At 39.3% G+C, this 18286-nt stretch overlaps 1 protein-coding gene and 1 non-coding gene across 3 annotated transcripts in view; one reads left to right on the plus strand and one right to left on the minus strand.

The window, feature by feature from the left end:
* LOC132911266 (LIM/homeobox protein Lhx3) overlaps positions 1 to 5687 on the minus strand; it is a 78630-nt gene extending 72943 nt beyond the window's left edge. For both annotated transcript variants that reach the window (XM_060967802.1, XM_060967812.1), the window contains exon 1: positions 1842 to 5687. In XM_060967802.1, the coding sequence (XP_060823785.1) occupies positions 1842 to 2112 (271 nt within the window). In that variant the 5' untranslated portion in view covers positions 2113 to 5687. The remainder of the gene's footprint in view (positions 1 to 1841) is intronic.
* An 8443-nt stretch (positions 5688 to 14130) lies between these two features.
* Positions 14131 to 14204, plus strand: Trnat-agu (transfer RNA threonine (anticodon AGU)). The gene has a single exon. It is a non-coding gene; the product is annotated as a tRNA-Thr (tRNA).
* Positions 14205 to 18286: the final 4082 nt, after the last annotated feature.

Consider the following 18286-nt stretch of genomic DNA (forward strand, 5'->3'; position numbering starts at 1 on the left):
AAATATTTAAATTCATCAATATAGTTATAAAAAGTTAAATCGCGCAAGTAGATAGAACTACCGTCGCTATTGGCAACGACTGAGAAATAGTAAATTTGTAGCCGCGATTTAATTAAATAGATTAATAGTAAATCGCTGCCGCTTTTTAATTTGTCTTAATCTTCGTTACAATGATAAAATGTACATATACAAAATATATCTTTCTTTACAGACAATGCGGCAACGTAACGAACCATTTTTCGAATACAATCACGTATGTTGCCATTATTTCGTATCTCTTTTTAAATTGTATTAAGCATATTTTTTAATTGAATCGAAACTATCGATGCTTCTGCAAAATATCAGTTTTCCAACGTAGATTAAATGTTTCGGCGTTGGTGTCTCCTATTAATAAAAACGAGATATTTCGAGATCGATAGAAAGGTGGCCCAAATGTAATAATCATTCACTCTTGAGCTGAACATTAATCTTATCGATCATCCGGATCGACCATTCTTATCGAGAACTCGCTACTGTTCGCGTAATGTGGCACAACAATTTTAACCTGACCCGATATTATAAGAACTTGCGATAGCGACTGAACTATCATTGCTAGACTTCTTATCTACGAACGCTTCTATAAAACTATGAAGGTAATTGCGACGTATTTTTTTTCCTACGACCGCCTAACTTTTTCGACTTTTGCAAAAATTAAATTGGCCATCGATAAAATTGAATTTGACTTTCCTTTGAATTTGAATTTGTTGGAAATTTTAACGCGTTACACTCTCTTACAATATTTCATGGATTCAGATATATTTTTTTATACAGATAATATAATCTTCGTGTCAACAATGTTAATGTCTGCAACGAATTGCATCACATATTCCTTCTTCAAATTGTGGCCAACGTTCAAGACAAGTTCTACGCATTACTACGCAACCTACCGACACCGATAACCGTTACCTAACACGAAATTTTCGACGAACTCTTAAGAAATGATAAAACCGTTCGTGACAGATACAAGCAACGTGCGAAGTACGAAGACCACGAATTACCAATTACCAGGAAAACCGAAATAAAACGAAAAGAAATTCCGAGAAGATTAAGCTCGATAGCTGGGTTTGATTTGCGTGTAACGACGCCTATCGCGATTAGGAAAATATTTTCACATAAATGCGATTAACGTTAGGAATTACAACTTGTTTATGCTAAATATTACAAACTTGAGTCCTCAGTTTCGAACGTAAAACAATCGTACATAGCGGACGTATCTTAAACGTTTATAATTCTTATCTCGGTATGAGAATCGAAGAATCCGTATGTCAAAGTTCTAATATTCTAACAAAGTATTGATTAATATTCCATTTTGTGTATTGGCAGCCGATCGTATTATCGATAAACAAACCAGAGTATCTAGAACGATAATCAAAAAGTGTTTAAATAAGTAGCTTGATTCTACATCCACTTCAAATACTCGCTCTTTCAAATACTCAACAAAATACTTCATGCGTGCTTTCCTAACGTAAGTATAACAACAATTAATATCAACAAACATCGCAATTTCTCCATTTCTCGTGCAACATTTCCGCCAAATACGTAAACCGTGACGCACCTTCGTAAGCAACGGAATCCTCGACTTTAGTCGATGCATCTTGCACGAAAATTTATTGTCTAAACTCTTGAACGAACAAAAGAAACATCCGTCCGAAAGGTCCGAAGACCACGTGACCAGCTTGATCCGACCCCGTGTTCCCTCCATAAATAAAATATTTCTCGACCCAACAAATTCGCCTCGATGTTCGAGACTATGGGTCTGACGAGCGTGGCGCAAAAACATAGCAAATTTGAAGAATCCTTACCTTCCAAGTTCTTGTTCCTGGCGAGGAGAGCCAACAGGACGTCCTGGTTGGGCGCAGCTTCGGCCAAATCGGCAGCGTCCTGGTGCGAGGGTGGCAACGAGGGGCCCAAGGACGGCATGGTGGTCGTCGGTGGCCGCGGCATCATCACCGGCGCCGAGCCCAAAGGCGGCAATGCCAATCCCCCGGGTGTATGATGGAGCGGATTATGCGGCGGCGGACCGCTACTCGGTAGCGTCGGCAGCGTCGCGACCGGTTGCACCGCCGCCGACATGGACAGATCGACGCCACCCAACAATACCGGACGACACCCTCCAGAACCAGGTCCGCTGCTCACCGCCGGGAGGATTCCGCCACCCCCCGGCAGTGGTGCGTACGGCAAGTACAGCTCCAGTATAAACCGGGAAGTAGCTGTCACGGGAACACTGACCGACGCCGGATGTTCTTCGTCCTAACGAAATCGGCTCAACTTTGTCCTAAATCTTTTCCTTTCGGCATCGATCGACACCAGATTTCTACGTATAACACTCTTGCGTTATCGTCGTAGAGCGATCGTTTGACTTTGTTCGACGCGAAACTCCTTCGTTAAAAGCGTTACTTACGATTCTTTGCGAGTACCGTCGTTTCCTCGGGAAGATCAACGGTTCGATTATGCGAGCTCGGATCACACGGTGACGGAGTATTCAGAAGGGCGCGGTAATATCGTCGTGAAATTCTTTCGTCGAAAGTCGTACGAGTTCGTAGACTCTTTTCATTCGCGAAATTCACTATCACGAGAGTCTTTATCTCGAAGATCGAGTCCTTCAGATTAACGTTTTCACTAATCAAACTGTTACGCGAGACGAAATTCTATATCGCGATCGTCCGTTCACTGGACCTACAGACAGCTGCACTCGATCGAAGACACTGGTGCCGTTGCGCGCGGATCGATGGTTCGCGCGAAATCAACACTCACTTTCGTCGCTCGTTGAAGCCGTTCGTCGCTTCCGGATATTACTCGAGAAGCCGACTGATCGGTTTTAATAACCGTTCCAAGCGAACGATCGGTTTTCAATGTTTTTATCGTTTGATCGTTCGATCGTCCAAAGTTCCGTTGTAATCTCGTTGGCGTTGTCGCGGAGCGGACGTCGATGGCGATCGATCGTCGAGAGGCTCTTTATTTCTGTCACCTTCCTATGACTTTGCCTGTTTAGGGGAGAACGCTCGAGCTTCGCTCGTCGGCTCAACTATCGCGTATCACGTGCATAAGCAACGTCTACGCGGTTTTGTAGATCGTCGGAGCGCCAACCGTTGCTAGATGTTTACGAGTGCAGTTACCAGCAGGCTGATGTCGAACGGTTTGTTTGTAAATAGCTTCGACCGCGTTTCTTGCGGGAAGAAAAACCTTGATTTGTCATTAATAAAGCGGGATGGTCACGAGGTGCGCGCGTGTCTCGCGTATTTGCGCTGCGTTCTCGACGATCAATGAACGCCAGCTAAAATAGCGTTGGTATTTGTTTAACGATCGCGTTATCCTTTTGCGTGAAAGATACGTGAATGTAACAATTATTATTTTTCGAACTGTTGGTAGCAGCGAGGAGAAGATTATATTATTCGAATTGACTTGTCGACACTGGATGATTAAAAGAAACCAGACGATACCAGAGTGATGGAACTGTGGTCGTTGCCGAGACGCGATAGTTAAATCGTTTCGTGGAAAACTGTCACTTCAAAGTGGCGAAGCACGACACCGCGGCGGATGATCGGCATCACTGAAATTCTCCGACAGAATTTTTGCGCTTCCCTGCGGTTCGATTGGATCACGTGAATCGAGATCGAAATCGAGAATCGAAAGGACGGGAAGAGGGAGCACCTCGAGACGAGGTCCGAGCGGACTTGAAACCAGCCGCGTACTCGTTGCGTCCCTCTCGCAATCTGAAACACAGAGCGACGGTCCACGTCTTATCAGGCTGTTCACTGGTCTCGGTTTATCTCGACCATAACCTTGGCTATGCTACTCCGATCGTGACACTTTTTCTTTGTAAAATCGCGTCCGCGATTAGACTAATTCTTGTCTCGTTTTTCTTTTCGCGCTATAGATTTTCTTTTAAAACGATATCAGCAGCTCGTCGCTCTCCTCCAGTCACACCGCGATTATCTCTGACTGCTCCGTGATTCTCTATCCAATAGGCCTTTCATGAATCACGCTCGATAATTTCATAGTCGGTTATGTTACAAAGTGCATCGAAAAACTTCCGCGATTGCATTATAATTGACACGAGACGTAGCGCCAAAACATCGATATGGAAGCGATAAACGGTATCCCCAATAACTTGGACCAGAAAACCCCAAGGTTTTCCCGATTTCTTTTAAATACGTCTCATGTACGCTTCGATTCTACGTTTCTTTGTAATCGATATATTTCATCGAATACATCGAACGTTCAACCAGTAAAACGATAATACAACTCCACCTCTAAAGGCGATGAGCCTTTCTTATTCCTCGCGTTCCAGTCCTAATACGAGTTTCGGCAAGGTGCGGTCGAAACGAACGAGTCTCCTTGTCCTTTCCTTCTGTACCGGTTGACGGAAGCTCGACGGTGATGACGACGACGACGACGACGAAGACGACGACGAAGACGACGACGACGACGATAATGACGATCAACGAAGAAGATTACAACGACGACGACCGGTAGGAAGATAGGATGAAGAAGATCATCGATAGGAAAGGCTTTGTTGGTAGTTCTATCCTCTAATCTGTTGGACGCGGCGCGCGCGTCTATCTCGGCTGTTCGTCTTTGATCAGCGGCGGGCGGTCGTGAGGTTTTTACACGCGTGTCGATGGAAATCGTGGCCGGGACCGATGTAAATCCCGAATGCCAATAGAGAGAAAAACCCAATGAATCACGTAGCAGCGATACTTTGGGACGATTCGGCCGGCGCTGCTCGTCGCGGGTCTTCTTTTCGTCCGGCGATTCCAAGCCGAATACGAGTCGCGCCGCGGCGACCGGTAAGAAACGGCGAATTCCACGGCCGTTGAATCGCGATTTTCGTCCTGCCACGCTCTGTTTTTGTTTTTTCCCCGGTATCGGCTGCACCAAACTCGTCTCGAGTTCGTCATCGGTCCGCAAACGTTCGCTCCATTCACCCAACGATGATTATCCCCCGCTCTGTCCACTGCCAATGACTTTCTTTCCCGGGTCTCTGAGTTTCGTACGACTTTTCTTGGGAATCCTCCGAATTCCGTTCGGCGACCGATCTTCCACGTCGATGGGCCCGTCCTGCTCGAATTAATCTCTCCGTTGTCCTTTTATGATCTCCTGCGGAGACACTGACCGTAAAAGGTGCACCGATCGGTTCACTTTCGGAGGTAAATGAAGAACGCGGCTTACGATACCGTGCAACCTTCCACGTCGATGTTTTGGTAACGTCCTGCATTTAATTCGTCGCTTTTGTCTTTTCTTTCCTCACTGTGTCCACTATGATTGATCGTCGACCGATTCGATGAGCGATCACCGATACTTTACAAATCTCATCCACATCTGCGTGTGCGATTGAAAAATAAACGACAACCAGTGGTAGTGAATTTCTTCGCGAATGTTAACGATCGTCTTTGAGTTAGGCCGGATCGGCCGAAAAATGTACACTGCCGCGAGATCTCGGAATGTGCGATTTGATTAGCGGGTACCGCGGCACTATGGAGCCGGTTTCGCGGGGTTCTTGGCTTCAACCTCGAGGATCAGAGAGCTGGAGGGACCTGGAGGGAACTTGGAGGGACGCATAGAAAGGTGGAGGTGGTTCTGAACGTTCTCTAAAACTGTGCGTGCATCGCCCTGTCGGAGGAGAGGTTTCCACCCTACCATCGACGGCCGCCACCGAACCGTCTCGCACTAGCTGCTACCTAAAAGGGGGAAATTCTGGTGGGGTATCGATGTTGGCACGCTTGCGCCGCAACCTGTCTCCCTCGTGCGAGAAACCGCGCGGGGGACACTGCCGCGTCCTAGTACAAGATTTCGGAATGATTTGCGGTAGATGCGTCCGAATCGAATGGAAAATCGAACGTGAAAACGCTGTAAAGTCTTGCTTTTCGATCAGCGTGTTTACATGCTCGCCAAGTTTCCGTTTCACAAGGACGCGTCTTTCCTTTAAAAAGTTTGCATCGTTTTTTTAGAAAGATTTGCGTTTGGCAACCACGCTCCCAACATAACGTACAGCGGACACCAAAAGTATACGAATATATTTATTATAACATTTACGTATCGATCGATTCAGTCCAATTGTATCGAATTTCCTATCATTTAGTATCATTTTTTCGTACGACTACAAAAATTTCATACTCGCACCTTAGTTTCATTTTCAAACGTCCTCAAACTCGATCAAACTCGATCAAACTCGATACGATACAAAATATTTTAAGCGCCTGCAGTATCCGAATTAAGGCGGGATTAATACCCACGATAGCGTAGAATTATAGAAGTAGAACGATCCGAGTAGAAGTTCCGATTTCTAAAAATACGTAATCTAATTTAGAAATAGTATCTCGTTTAAATAAAAGTATGATCCAATCTGAAGGAACGCTGTCATCCAAAATTTCGACGAGTTTTCAAAATTCATTAAATTTCGCACTGTTCCCACATTCGCGAGTATTCGTTTTTACTATGTCGATAGACAGATGATCCAAGTCTGCGGATATCTTAACCCAATCACAAAAATGAAATTTTCCGTTCATAAGTTAAAATAAATCGAAAAATCGAATTAAGTTTCATCGTAAGTATGAAAATGTCTATTCGTTATTTTTATCCCCTTGGAAGATTCAGTAGTTTCATGAATGATATTCAAGAAGCGTAGCTTCTCGCACGGAGCCTTCTTATTTCTCATTTACGAGGAGGAATTTTCATCAATGAAGTAAACTACGATAATGGTGTTGAATAAGTGACGAGTTCGGTTCTTTCATGAACAAAAGATGTCCTTCCGCTCTGTCGAGCAGAAAATCTCCAAACGTCTTTCGCTGGAAAGCGAAAGAAATAAATGGCAGACGAAAAGGAGCAACGAAAACGTGGAAAGGAAAGCTCTGCGACATTTCACGAATGTCAGAAGATTCGAAAGAAGCAAAACAAAATAGTAGCGTGCTAATCAAGACCGATGGTCAATAATGGCGGCCACGGCTTGGTCTGATTCAGGTCCAACCTATCCTTCGGGTGTTGGGCATGTACGGGGTGGTTTAAGCCGGAACTTCGCCAGAGTTTGATTCTGGTCGTGGCTCGAGAGCGAGACATACTTTCATTGTACCTAAGTGAATCACGGATCTTTTGTCTATGCGTTATTCGGTCAAGTATCGTACACTATGCGCACTACCATCGCCACTAGCGATGGAAGCAAGTGCTCGATGCTGCCGTAAGAAGCGATAAATTGTTTCATGTAGTCGTTGGTTACGATTTTTCTTGTCTCGTTCTCTCTAGTCGCATGAGAAGTCTACGGATTCGAGATAAGATTCGTCGTTGACATCGAACCAGCGAATTTAGCCAAAAAGAAAAACGCTACTATACCCTACCATACAGGCGACTCGACTCGATCTAAAAAGTTGAGCGTGTCTTCGTGTGTATCGTAATCGTCGTAAACTCGTTTTACGCGTTACGTGTAGACAATGTCGAAACGACACCGTGAACGTTAAGTCGGTGGATTTGCTTGAAAAGCGAGCGGAGGGTGCATTGAATGCCCATCGCTAGCGTTGGCGCTGATGCGCGCGCGCATAGCGACTTACATGCACATGTTCCTGAATAGACACATATCCAGAGGGTAGCGTCGACCCGTCGGATCACCCGTTGGATGCACTCAACGAAATTAAACCTACGTTCCTCGACCTCGGACCGACGTCGCAGTCACGTCCAGCCGAGATATCGGCAACGTTAGCTTTTACCACGTTTTGCGCGCGCCACTTCAAACTTATTTCCGCGAAATTTCGCGGCCACGAATCTTAACAGACCACCTACTCTCGTACGTATCTTCGCGCTAATCCGCAGTCGACCCTATTTTAAATTAACTTCCACCTTTACCTGCACGATACTTAAAGTACCTTTCTTATTTGGGACCGCTTCTTTGAAACGAAAGATTTGAAATTACGTTCTAATTAGACAGATACGTTTCGTGTATTAGAAATTGTATTAGAAATCTATGGAAGGTTGAGTGTCTTCGAGGAAAAGTGCTATAAGGAAGAATATCCTTGATATGGAGAATCTTTGATAAAGCAAAGCATTAATAGGAAATTAAACATCAAAACTTGTTATCACGTATGAAGCTTAAAAAATCCTGTAAATATGTCTGTACCTCGTTTTTGGAAAAGATGCGCTTCTCTCGTGTCTTCGCACATTCCAACGTCGAAAAATGTCATCTCAATCGTTCCATTGCAAATAAACGAAATTCTTCTTTCTTAAAAATTCTAAACAAGAGAAACAGCGATAAATTATTGCTCCGTTGTATCATTCGCGATTAACGATCTCTGGATCACCGTCAGCCCTTTCGACGTATACTTTCGAACATCCGCGTCGAACGAATCGGTTACGTCCTTTTACTCGATTCCCTAGCTAATGCAATTGAAAGTAGCGTGGAATGGAAATTGGGTTATGAGCACGAAAGTGCTAGGTGGCGAGGATCCTCGAACGACTCGAAAGTATCGGAGCGTCTCGTTGGAAAAAAGAGGTTTTTCAGATCGCCACTCCGCCATCGATGACTTCTCTTTTTTTCTTCGGTGAACTAACAGGGAAAATGCTTGGCGAGGCCGGCTTGGAAAAATGTGGAGCACGTTGACGTTGGAGCAAGGGAGCAGACGAGAGGATATCGAACCGGCAAGTCCAGAGGCGGAGTTGCCCCACCAGGTTTCCATGGAAACGTGACACTCTCTTTCGGGCTTTTCGAGCTTTTCGAGCTGTTCGAGCTTTTCGAGCTTACTATGGTTACTCTCTCTCTCCCTCTCTCTCTCTTTCCCTCTCGCCGTTTTCACTCCCCGCGCGCATCGGCACCGCAGGATCGCCGCGTCGCGTCAGAGGATCGGCCTCGCCTTCAAAGAACGATATTTCCCGTTATTTTCCTCAAACCGAAGGGAAAAATTATTTGGTTTCGCGGAAACTGATATCGCAGCCCCGGCCAGTTTCTATTTTCAAGTTTTATTTTGCCATGGCGTCGTTTCTCTTTCCGCTACCTCCGATACTGGATCATCTCCGAGTTTCAAACGCCGCTTCTCCTCGCTGTCCATTCAACTGATCGTTTCCTAAATGACGATCGGACTTGACACCCCACTGATTATAAAGCTACTGATACCAACGCGTTTGACTGTCACGCGAATTTTATATATTTTCACCTGCAAATTACGATAAATTGAAATATGTTCACAATATTCTGCCCTCGTGTCGTCTGCCGATATTATTCAAATAGTCCACATTGTTGAAAATTTTTCAGTCGACGTTTCGATCGCGCCAAGAAATTTAATAAAAGACGTTGGCTATCAAGCGTGACAATCAACGCGTTAAAAATATTACACTTTCCACTTGAAGAACAGAGTTGTACATACAGCTACGGATATCATTTGTACGCAAGTACATGTGTACATACACTCAGTTTCCAATGAAGCGTTTTTTAATCAGCCTTTGTATTTCATTTCACAGTAGCAAATGTTCTAGGGTCTTAGGGAGAGGGTTTAATGGGAAACTCAGAGGAACAGAGGTGTACAAAATACGCATAATAAAGGTATATAAAATGTCCAATTACAATATTTAGTAGGTGAAACAAATCTTTACAGTTGTGTTCATAAAAATGTAAAATTGCATAAATATCCGCAGTGTACTTCGCTATAAGAAATTCGCTGTACGATAATTTGACGTTCAGAAATCTCCATTGGTTTTCTACGTCTACGTTGTTAGCATTTTATTCTTGGAACCTCCAATTGCAACGAACGTCTCCAATCTCATTGAAATTGCATAGGTGATAGTGTGGAAACATCGTACCTATATACGTAGTTCGTATATACAGTAGACACATACGTATACGCGAAAAAGAGCATTTTCGTCTGAGGAATAACATTTGAGGTTTCACATAATGGAGGATGTGCTGGTGCGAGTAAATAGAATAGGTAGATTTGATCGATATCATCAATTATATTAAGTACAACATTTACATACGTATATCTGCGTATGTATGAAGTATCCAACTTATGTTTATCGTTCAAGAGACGATTTTTTGATAAACCAATAATGGTGTAATAAAATTAATCAAATAACACGATAACATAATGAAACTTATTCTGCTATGGAAAATAAAAATATATACGCGTACGATAATCATAATATATAATTATCAGCAGAACAAATACTAGAATGAAAATATCAAACTCGACGACGTTGAGCCGTCTTCAAAAGTAAAATAGGAAAGAACAGTGCGCATTTGGCGAATCCTACGTATCGCCGGCGCTAGTACACAACCGGAAAATGTACTTTCATCGGGCACACATCTTGTTCTGTCCTTTCCAATGTACTTCGTAGTTTCTGGCTCGAGCATGTGTTCTCTCGCGTGTGAAATGTCCCCACGATTTGCTCTTCGCTCTTTCGCCCTTTCTCTTTCTTTCCTTCTCCACAGACCTATGCGCGTTGCTCCAAACGGCATCGTCGTTTACGTAAGTTAGAACAGCGTTTCTCAAACAGCCTCAAATCGAGATCATCTCTGTCGACGTATCGATAGAAACGCGTATTATCTTTGGATGAAGTTTCGTAAATCTTGAGAGAGAATAATAAGACGAATGCCTCCGATTAAGCTTCGTAAGATCGCGTGAAATTTATCGTTCGGGATTTTGTGTTTCTGTGGTTTCTAATTACGAGAAGACGCGAATAAACTTGTTATTAATTGCTTCGATTAATACCTCGATATACTGCGTGGTGCTGTAATCCCATCGCTGAGTGTTACTACTTAGTAGCGATTTCAGCACTGAGCCCGCGAATGTATCTCGTCTAAGTTAGTATTAAAAAATAAAATTTTCCAAATATTACTTTATAGTATTAATTTACAAAATTCTCGACGTAAGAATATCCAAATTTTTCAAACTGTAGAAACTGTTTTCACAGTACCTTCTTTAGTTTCTAAATAACGATCGAAATTTCTAAAATTCGCAAGTTTATATCTGTATTTTTGCATTGCATCGAGATATCAAATATTTACACGTATTTTTATTCGTTCCACATCTATTTTTTACTGCATTTCTTTTTCCTTTATGTAGTGATATAATATAATGATCGTTGACTATCGCACGGAACAACAATGGCGATTTCAGTCGTAAAACAATTTGAGAAGCACTGGATTAAAACACATCTGCACACCTATCCGTCTGTACGTGATCGTCCGCGAGTATTCGCAAAGCGAGCGAGAAAGAGCAGGAATGACATATGCGGAACGTAGCCACCTCTATATTTTACTTGAAGCTATTCGCGAGAATTTACGAGGAACCCCCGATACTCTCTTTCTCTCTGTCTTCTTGCCTCCCTCGTCTACTCTTTATCCATACATCTATCTCCTTGCTATATTTCTCGAATCTCTTGGCTCCTACGAGCTTCTCTTTTCACGCTGCATACAGGAACGAGTCTATGCAGAAATGTATAAAATATGCAGAATAAAGTACTTGTTATAAAAATTTAGAATGGTAAAATCTAAAAACCCAGATCTGTAGGAAAAGGCAAATCTCAATTTATGTTTCCCACACGTTTCTTTTTAAATATATAATAAAAATATTAAATTAAACATACGAGATGTCTCAGTCTTAAACCAGTTCGTGTTACCAGTATGCAAAAAGAAGAAAAAGATATTATATAAACGTAGGTTCGCAAAGGTTTTATAAAAAAAGTTACGCGATACGAAAACTAATCAATTCCGGTTAGGTCTTTACGTTTCAAAATGCCATTCCTCGTTTCGAATACACGTTTCATATCTTTGGCAGATTGATTTTGTCACTCCCCGAGTTTGATGGTTATTTTGCTTCAGATCACTGAATGCACCATGAATCCTTTATATCGGTTCTTGTCTCGAATCAATTCTTGCGCGAGACACTATCGCTTTTATCGTTCCCCATAGATAAAAGTCCAACAGTGTAAGATCTGGAGATCTCACGGGCCAAACAATGTGTCTTCCCTGACCGATCCATCTTTCACGATAATATTCGTCTATTGCCTTTAGGTCTCATATTTTTGTTATAGCCCTTTTATAGAGCATTTGCGGACTTATGATTATATAACATCTTTCTCTTGTTTCCGCTCACAGAATAAACCGGTGAAGTGGTTTGAAATCGAGGCTACCTGTATATCTAATAATAAGATTAATATTCATAATATATTATAAAATTATAAATAGAAATTATCAAAGTCTGACAAAAATCCTGCAGATGTTTATTAAACGTTAGAAACTAAAGAAACAGGCGTCGTGCTATGAAGTCGAACTTTAATTCGAAAACAAAACATTTAATTTAAGGTACACGGATCAAATCAAACCAGTTCCAGGGGGAATCCGACTTAACATTTAACGAATTGAAAAGCTTGAGGCAGATACTTGTGCGTTGTTTTCAATATGAATGGCCCAATTAATGCGAAATTAATGCATCGCAATTCGACCAATCCAGTTTCACGGATTATATATTAGCAGTTAACGAAGTAAGCGAGATAACTCGTCGAAGAGAAAATATTCTTTTGCCTCGAGCTAGGTGTTTAATCTGTTCCTTCGACCCAATCACGAGGAAATCTTTTGATACGAGAAACCTTGATTACAACTTCGTGTTAGTTATTCACAAAAGAGGCAATCAAATTGAAGAAACAGAAAGTACAACCAGATTGCGTACTTATATATTACTTTATTAGACGATTCAATGTAGATACATAGATATATCAAAGGATGAAAGTGAATTATAATTTTAACTTTGAAGAGACTTAGATTTGATGAGAAGCGAGTTAATTAAATAAGTTAATACGTAATAAATGGATGACAGATTAAGTGAAAATATAATTGGAAAGTTAATTATAAAATATAACAAGTGTGAAAGTTACTATATAGAAAGCTGTGTTTACGTACCGTACATATCACTTTCTGTGCAATTTATGTGTACATTTCTTATAATTTTCTACGTATTATTGTCGAGAATTTCGGATCTTAATAGCCGAGATAATGGTATATGAACATTAAACTCACACTTGGAATTTATATTACAATAGTTATATATTTATTTTATAAATGATTCCAATGATATTCGTCGATACATACTTGCACGCTTCTCAGCACTTTCTTCCATACCCGACTGTTAACCGACTGAATAGTTTACGTTCATTTGTTTTCGAGACGCCGCGCGCACACATGCTTCTACACACTGATATTCACATACAAGTAGTACTATTACGCGTCTAACCTAATCTAACGCATAAAATTATACATATCTCAATAATTATATTATAGTATATTATGGTAAATAGAATATGCCAGGACCGAGCATGACGATTCATAACGATAGTTCGTAAATTGAGTTCCTGCTTGTTATACATACGTCTACGTAGGTAAATATTATAATTCGTGTAAGTAAAGAGTGGAGATCTTGAAACGAGGAGATTTTCAATTAACTAGCGTAACGCATGAGAGTAGCTAGTCCAAGTAAATGAGAGTTAGAGTTTGCGTATATTGTTTAATAAACTTTCAAATTCCTATTATTTTATCTAATAATGTCTTTTTTCTCTTGTACAGCGGAGCGACATCTACAAGACATCAGCAAGAGAAGGAGACAATAAACGAAAAAGAGAAAGGCGACGGATGTTCTAGTTTCGATACATCGATATCTTCTGCGCAAGATTGCAAAAAGAAGAAACTACGTAAAAAACCTAATAATAAAAAACGTAAAAAATTCGTCTCAGAAGTAAAATGAATCACGTATATAGGTACTTTCAACAGTATTTCAATTTTATCCAAGTAAATAGCAATTAACGATTGAGTAGTTGATGTTGAAATAAAAAATGATATAGCGTGACGTGTGAAAATTTTCAGCATGAGCAAATGCGTTTGTTTCATAATTTTCATATAAACTTTGCTTGCCACTTGAGCGCTATAAATCTTTAACTTTTATCACTTTCGTAAATTTGCAAGGAAAATAAACGATAGAAAGTTATATTTAAATCGTGTTTACTATCTGAGAACTTTTCTAACGTTTTATAAATAATATTTCTAAATTAATATAAATATTTAAATTTATTCGCAAATCGTTTATCGTTTTAGTAAAATATGTAAAAATACGAACACGTTTTAACGGCGCCGTGGCTTAGTTGGTTAAAGCGCCTGTCTAGTAAACAGGAGATCGAGGGTTCGAATCCCTCCGGGGCCTGTAGTTCCTACCAATAATATTTTTGGGAATTTTTTTTTTGTATTCTTTTATTTTATCAAAAAAGTATAGAACACGATAATGCAAAGATTTCTTTGTACTTAATAATATATAAAATAAATATTTCAAATGTATTTACTATCTAATTTTTTGGAGGGAAATGTATTTTGTTAAATGACTAATAAGAATAGACATTTTAAGATATTACGTATTTCTATGTATGCATAACGATTCAATTCTAATTTTAATTATGATTCGTAATAGTCGTATTTCGTTGTGCACAAGATACGAACTCTACTCTGTCGTATTATCTATCTACGATACATTATCACAATGTTTTCTATAAATAATCGAGTCAATGTTGTATTAGATACCGTCTATGAAAATCCATAAAGTATTAATATTTCTGAAGGTTAATTTTGCACGTATATAAATATTAATGGAAAACATCGTAATATAAATATTTTATAATAAGTGATTACAATATTTATTTTCAAACAAGATTAATCGACGTTTAATTAATTGGCAATATAACTAGAATCCACATATATAATATTTTACACGTAACAATTGAAATTATTTTATATGAAAATGATTTTATGAAAATACGTAATCGCAAGAAATTTGAGATGAAACCACCGACTGTTAGTTGTAAAAAGGCGACGAAAATTGATTAATCGGTAGAACACCATTCACTGTGTAATTGTATAATAAACATGCATGTATTATATTTTATATTTAAGCAGTAAATTTCTTTCGTTCATATATGAAAACGAAAATTTTTCTATAAAAGCGTATTTGTCACAGGAAATTTTAGGAGGAACCCTCGATGATTGCTTATAAAAAGGCGACGAGAACTTTTTAATTGAAAGAATACGATGTAATTTCGACGTGCCTAACGCGAGTGCCACAAAGTCTGTCGCGGAACTTTGAGCAAGTTTTATCAGCCGTTATCTTTTATCTCGGTACTTCGCCAACTTTTTAAACCTCTGCCGGCGGGTCAGCATTTTTAACCCGCAAGACGTAAAGTTAAATATTCACTTCATGAAAGTGCCGTAAAGGGGCACAGTTTCCTCTTCTTAGTGGCTTGCCTGGTTGGAATAGCGGCGAGGAATTCATTTATGTACTTCTCTCTGCGAAAACATAGTAAAGCCCGATTCGCGTAATTTACAATTTCTATTTATATTTCGCTCTTCATATTTATAACCTATGCTTAAATCTTACGAATATTAGTCGCGAGAAATACGATGACGTTCGAATAATTTATCGCGAAACACAATGTCAAGTTCTATTACTTTATTACTTTATTTATTATATAGTAAACTGTGAATGGAAAATTTAAAGATGTAGAAATTTCCACAATATAATATGCGATTATATATAAAATATTCTATTAAAGTATCTACCTACTTACTAAATAAAAGGAATTATTTAAATATCACGTATCACGCAACGAATACAATATGAAATTCCTTCTCTGTATAAATGATAAGTTTCGTAGGATAATCCGATCTATAAAATGTAGAAGAAAAATCTACGAAGAGTATGGGAAAGTTTCTTAGGAAAGAAAAGGACAGAAAGTTGTTCAAGATTGGTAATAAAAATTTACTTCAAACATACAATTTTAAACTTAGTTAAGACTTTACAACGTAGACCGAAGGATATTCTCTTCCAAATATTATTCTACTATATCTATCCTTTATAAAATCAGAGTTTTATATCTTCTAATTCCATTAGAAAGAAAAGAAATTATAGAAAAAAATAAATAAAAGATATACAATGTAGCGAGACCTCGAATACGTCCGATAGAGGATGAGTTATGTACTTGCAGTAACATGAACAAACCAATTAGCTGGTTAAGCGGCCAAACCCCCATGAAATTCAATTGTCTTCGCCCCATGCGTCTCCCAGCTAACCACCCTTATATTTTCATCCTTCTCCTCGAACGCTCGAGCACTGTACCCGGAACTTTAGCAGTCGTGCAGGCTCGCTATTAGGGTGTCAATTAAATTAGATCACCAGACAACGTGGGGTGGCTTAACTGATAGAATGTCACATATATAGCCTGTATATAGGTTCTCCTTGCGAAAAATGGGTTACCAGAAAAGAGCAATGTATCGATTCACGCCGAACGAAGGGACATTTTAATTAATATCAGCGTTAAAAATATTTATTATGGAACGTATATTTTAAGACTTTTTTAAGAAAAATAATTTTGCTCTTACGAATTAGAAGATTGTTTGTATTATAGAAGAATTGAAATTACGTAAAAATTTAATGTCGATTGGTATTTGTGCAACGCTGACACTCAGCAATTCAGAAACGTTGGTCCACAAACTTTTACGTCGTTTTATTCCTTTTGCTTTCGAGAAACTTTTCTCTTTCGTTACCTCTGGTCAGCAGAATCTTGAATTGGTTCCCATCTTGGATTCCCTCTGTACAAAGAGACTTTCGCGAACCGTAAGGAAACGAGGGAAAATTAAATTAGCGTCGTCTATAATTCTCTCGACACAAACCTAATTTTCTCTTATATCGAGAGGTTAAGAAGTCAATCTTTACTAATTTTAATAATCTGACTACAAATAAACTTTTCCAATTTTATATTTGTTTGGAATAAAGTTCGAGATTATAGCTCTGCTTGTTAGTAACGTCGTTATAATAGGAATAATTTCATCGATACAATCAATTTTTCTTCGATGAGGCAACTATTGAGGCAACGAGAACGATCAATACGTAATTTTTCATAGAAATTTGATAGATCTCTGAAGATGCATTTTTGGAGATTTGAATGGTAGTTTTTGATTTTGCAATTATACTTTCCTCGCGTTATTAATCTTTAAATTACCACGAAATAAATGGTTTTTCTTATCTATTATTTATTAATAATAAATGGTTATTATTATTTATAAATGGTATTTATTATTTTTATTATATGGTTTTTATTATTTATAAATGGTATTTATTATTTTTATTGTATGGTTTTTATAATGGTTTTATTAATGGTTTTACCCTATCAGAAAAAGCTAATGAACAAACTGAATAATCAAATTTTCTTTGCATAGAAAATGGTTAAAAAATGAAATAAGATTGGAAAGATCGTTCGAATCGATTCGTTAGAAACATAATACATTTGTAACTATTTTTAGAGTGCGAAACGCTAGATCTTAAGTGGTCGAAACGAGATCGAGTATAGCGGTGGCGTTACAACACGTAATAGTAAGTTATATTCTACAAATCACTCGACTGTTTATGAATAATTTAAACGCTTAGACCTTGAATATTGACTGGGGTGAGACTGACAATCCTCCCAGGACAAAACGCAGAAACCCCTTAGGGACGAAGACCCTTTGTTACCGCCTTTCCAGTGATTGAAGCAAGGATCCTGCTCTTTGAACCTATCGCACGTGGTAAGCCACTGTTTGCATTGGTCTTTCACGTTCCTATCCCACCGTATAAGGGTTGCGAATTTGCAAATAAATACGGGCGAAAATATTAAGTTGTCAAAATTGTTCGTATTTAATATTCTTTTTAATTAGAATTTATAATAATATCGTCCGAAAGTACCTTATTTCGTAGCTGTTCAGAGCCTAAAGCGAAAGGAGAATGACAATCAACTGGATTAAAAACAACCAGCAATATCTGATCATGAAATTACACGAATCAATGCTTCTTTTTTCAACGCATAGCTCGTTAGATTATATAGAACAGCTAGATCGACCTACAGTGATTCACGCGACTGGTCATGAACGAGTGAACCAACTAACTCTGTTACGGGGTGGATCCCTAAGGCTCGTGAATCGATAGTATTGTATTCAACACAGGGCCGATTATTGACGACGATAATGGCGGATTAGCACGGTCCCATCTGTCATTTGACTTACGCAGAATCGCGTACACGTAGCAATGATAGCCGAGACACATTGACGAAAAAGGAAATAAAGTAGCCCACCTTTAAGTGAGTCGTAAGTCAGTAGAGTTTGAAAATATCGCGAAAATTTCACATCTCGATAAGATATTATTATTTCCGAGTATTCCTAGCTTTCAAGTTATATATATATGTATATTTTTTTTTATCATACGTTATC

Source organism: Bombus pascuorum, chromosome 1 (assembly GCF_905332965.1).
Source record: "Bombus pascuorum chromosome 1, iyBomPasc1.1, whole genome shotgun sequence".
Lineage (NCBI taxonomy): Eukaryota > Metazoa > Arthropoda > Insecta > Hymenoptera > Apidae > Bombus > Bombus pascuorum.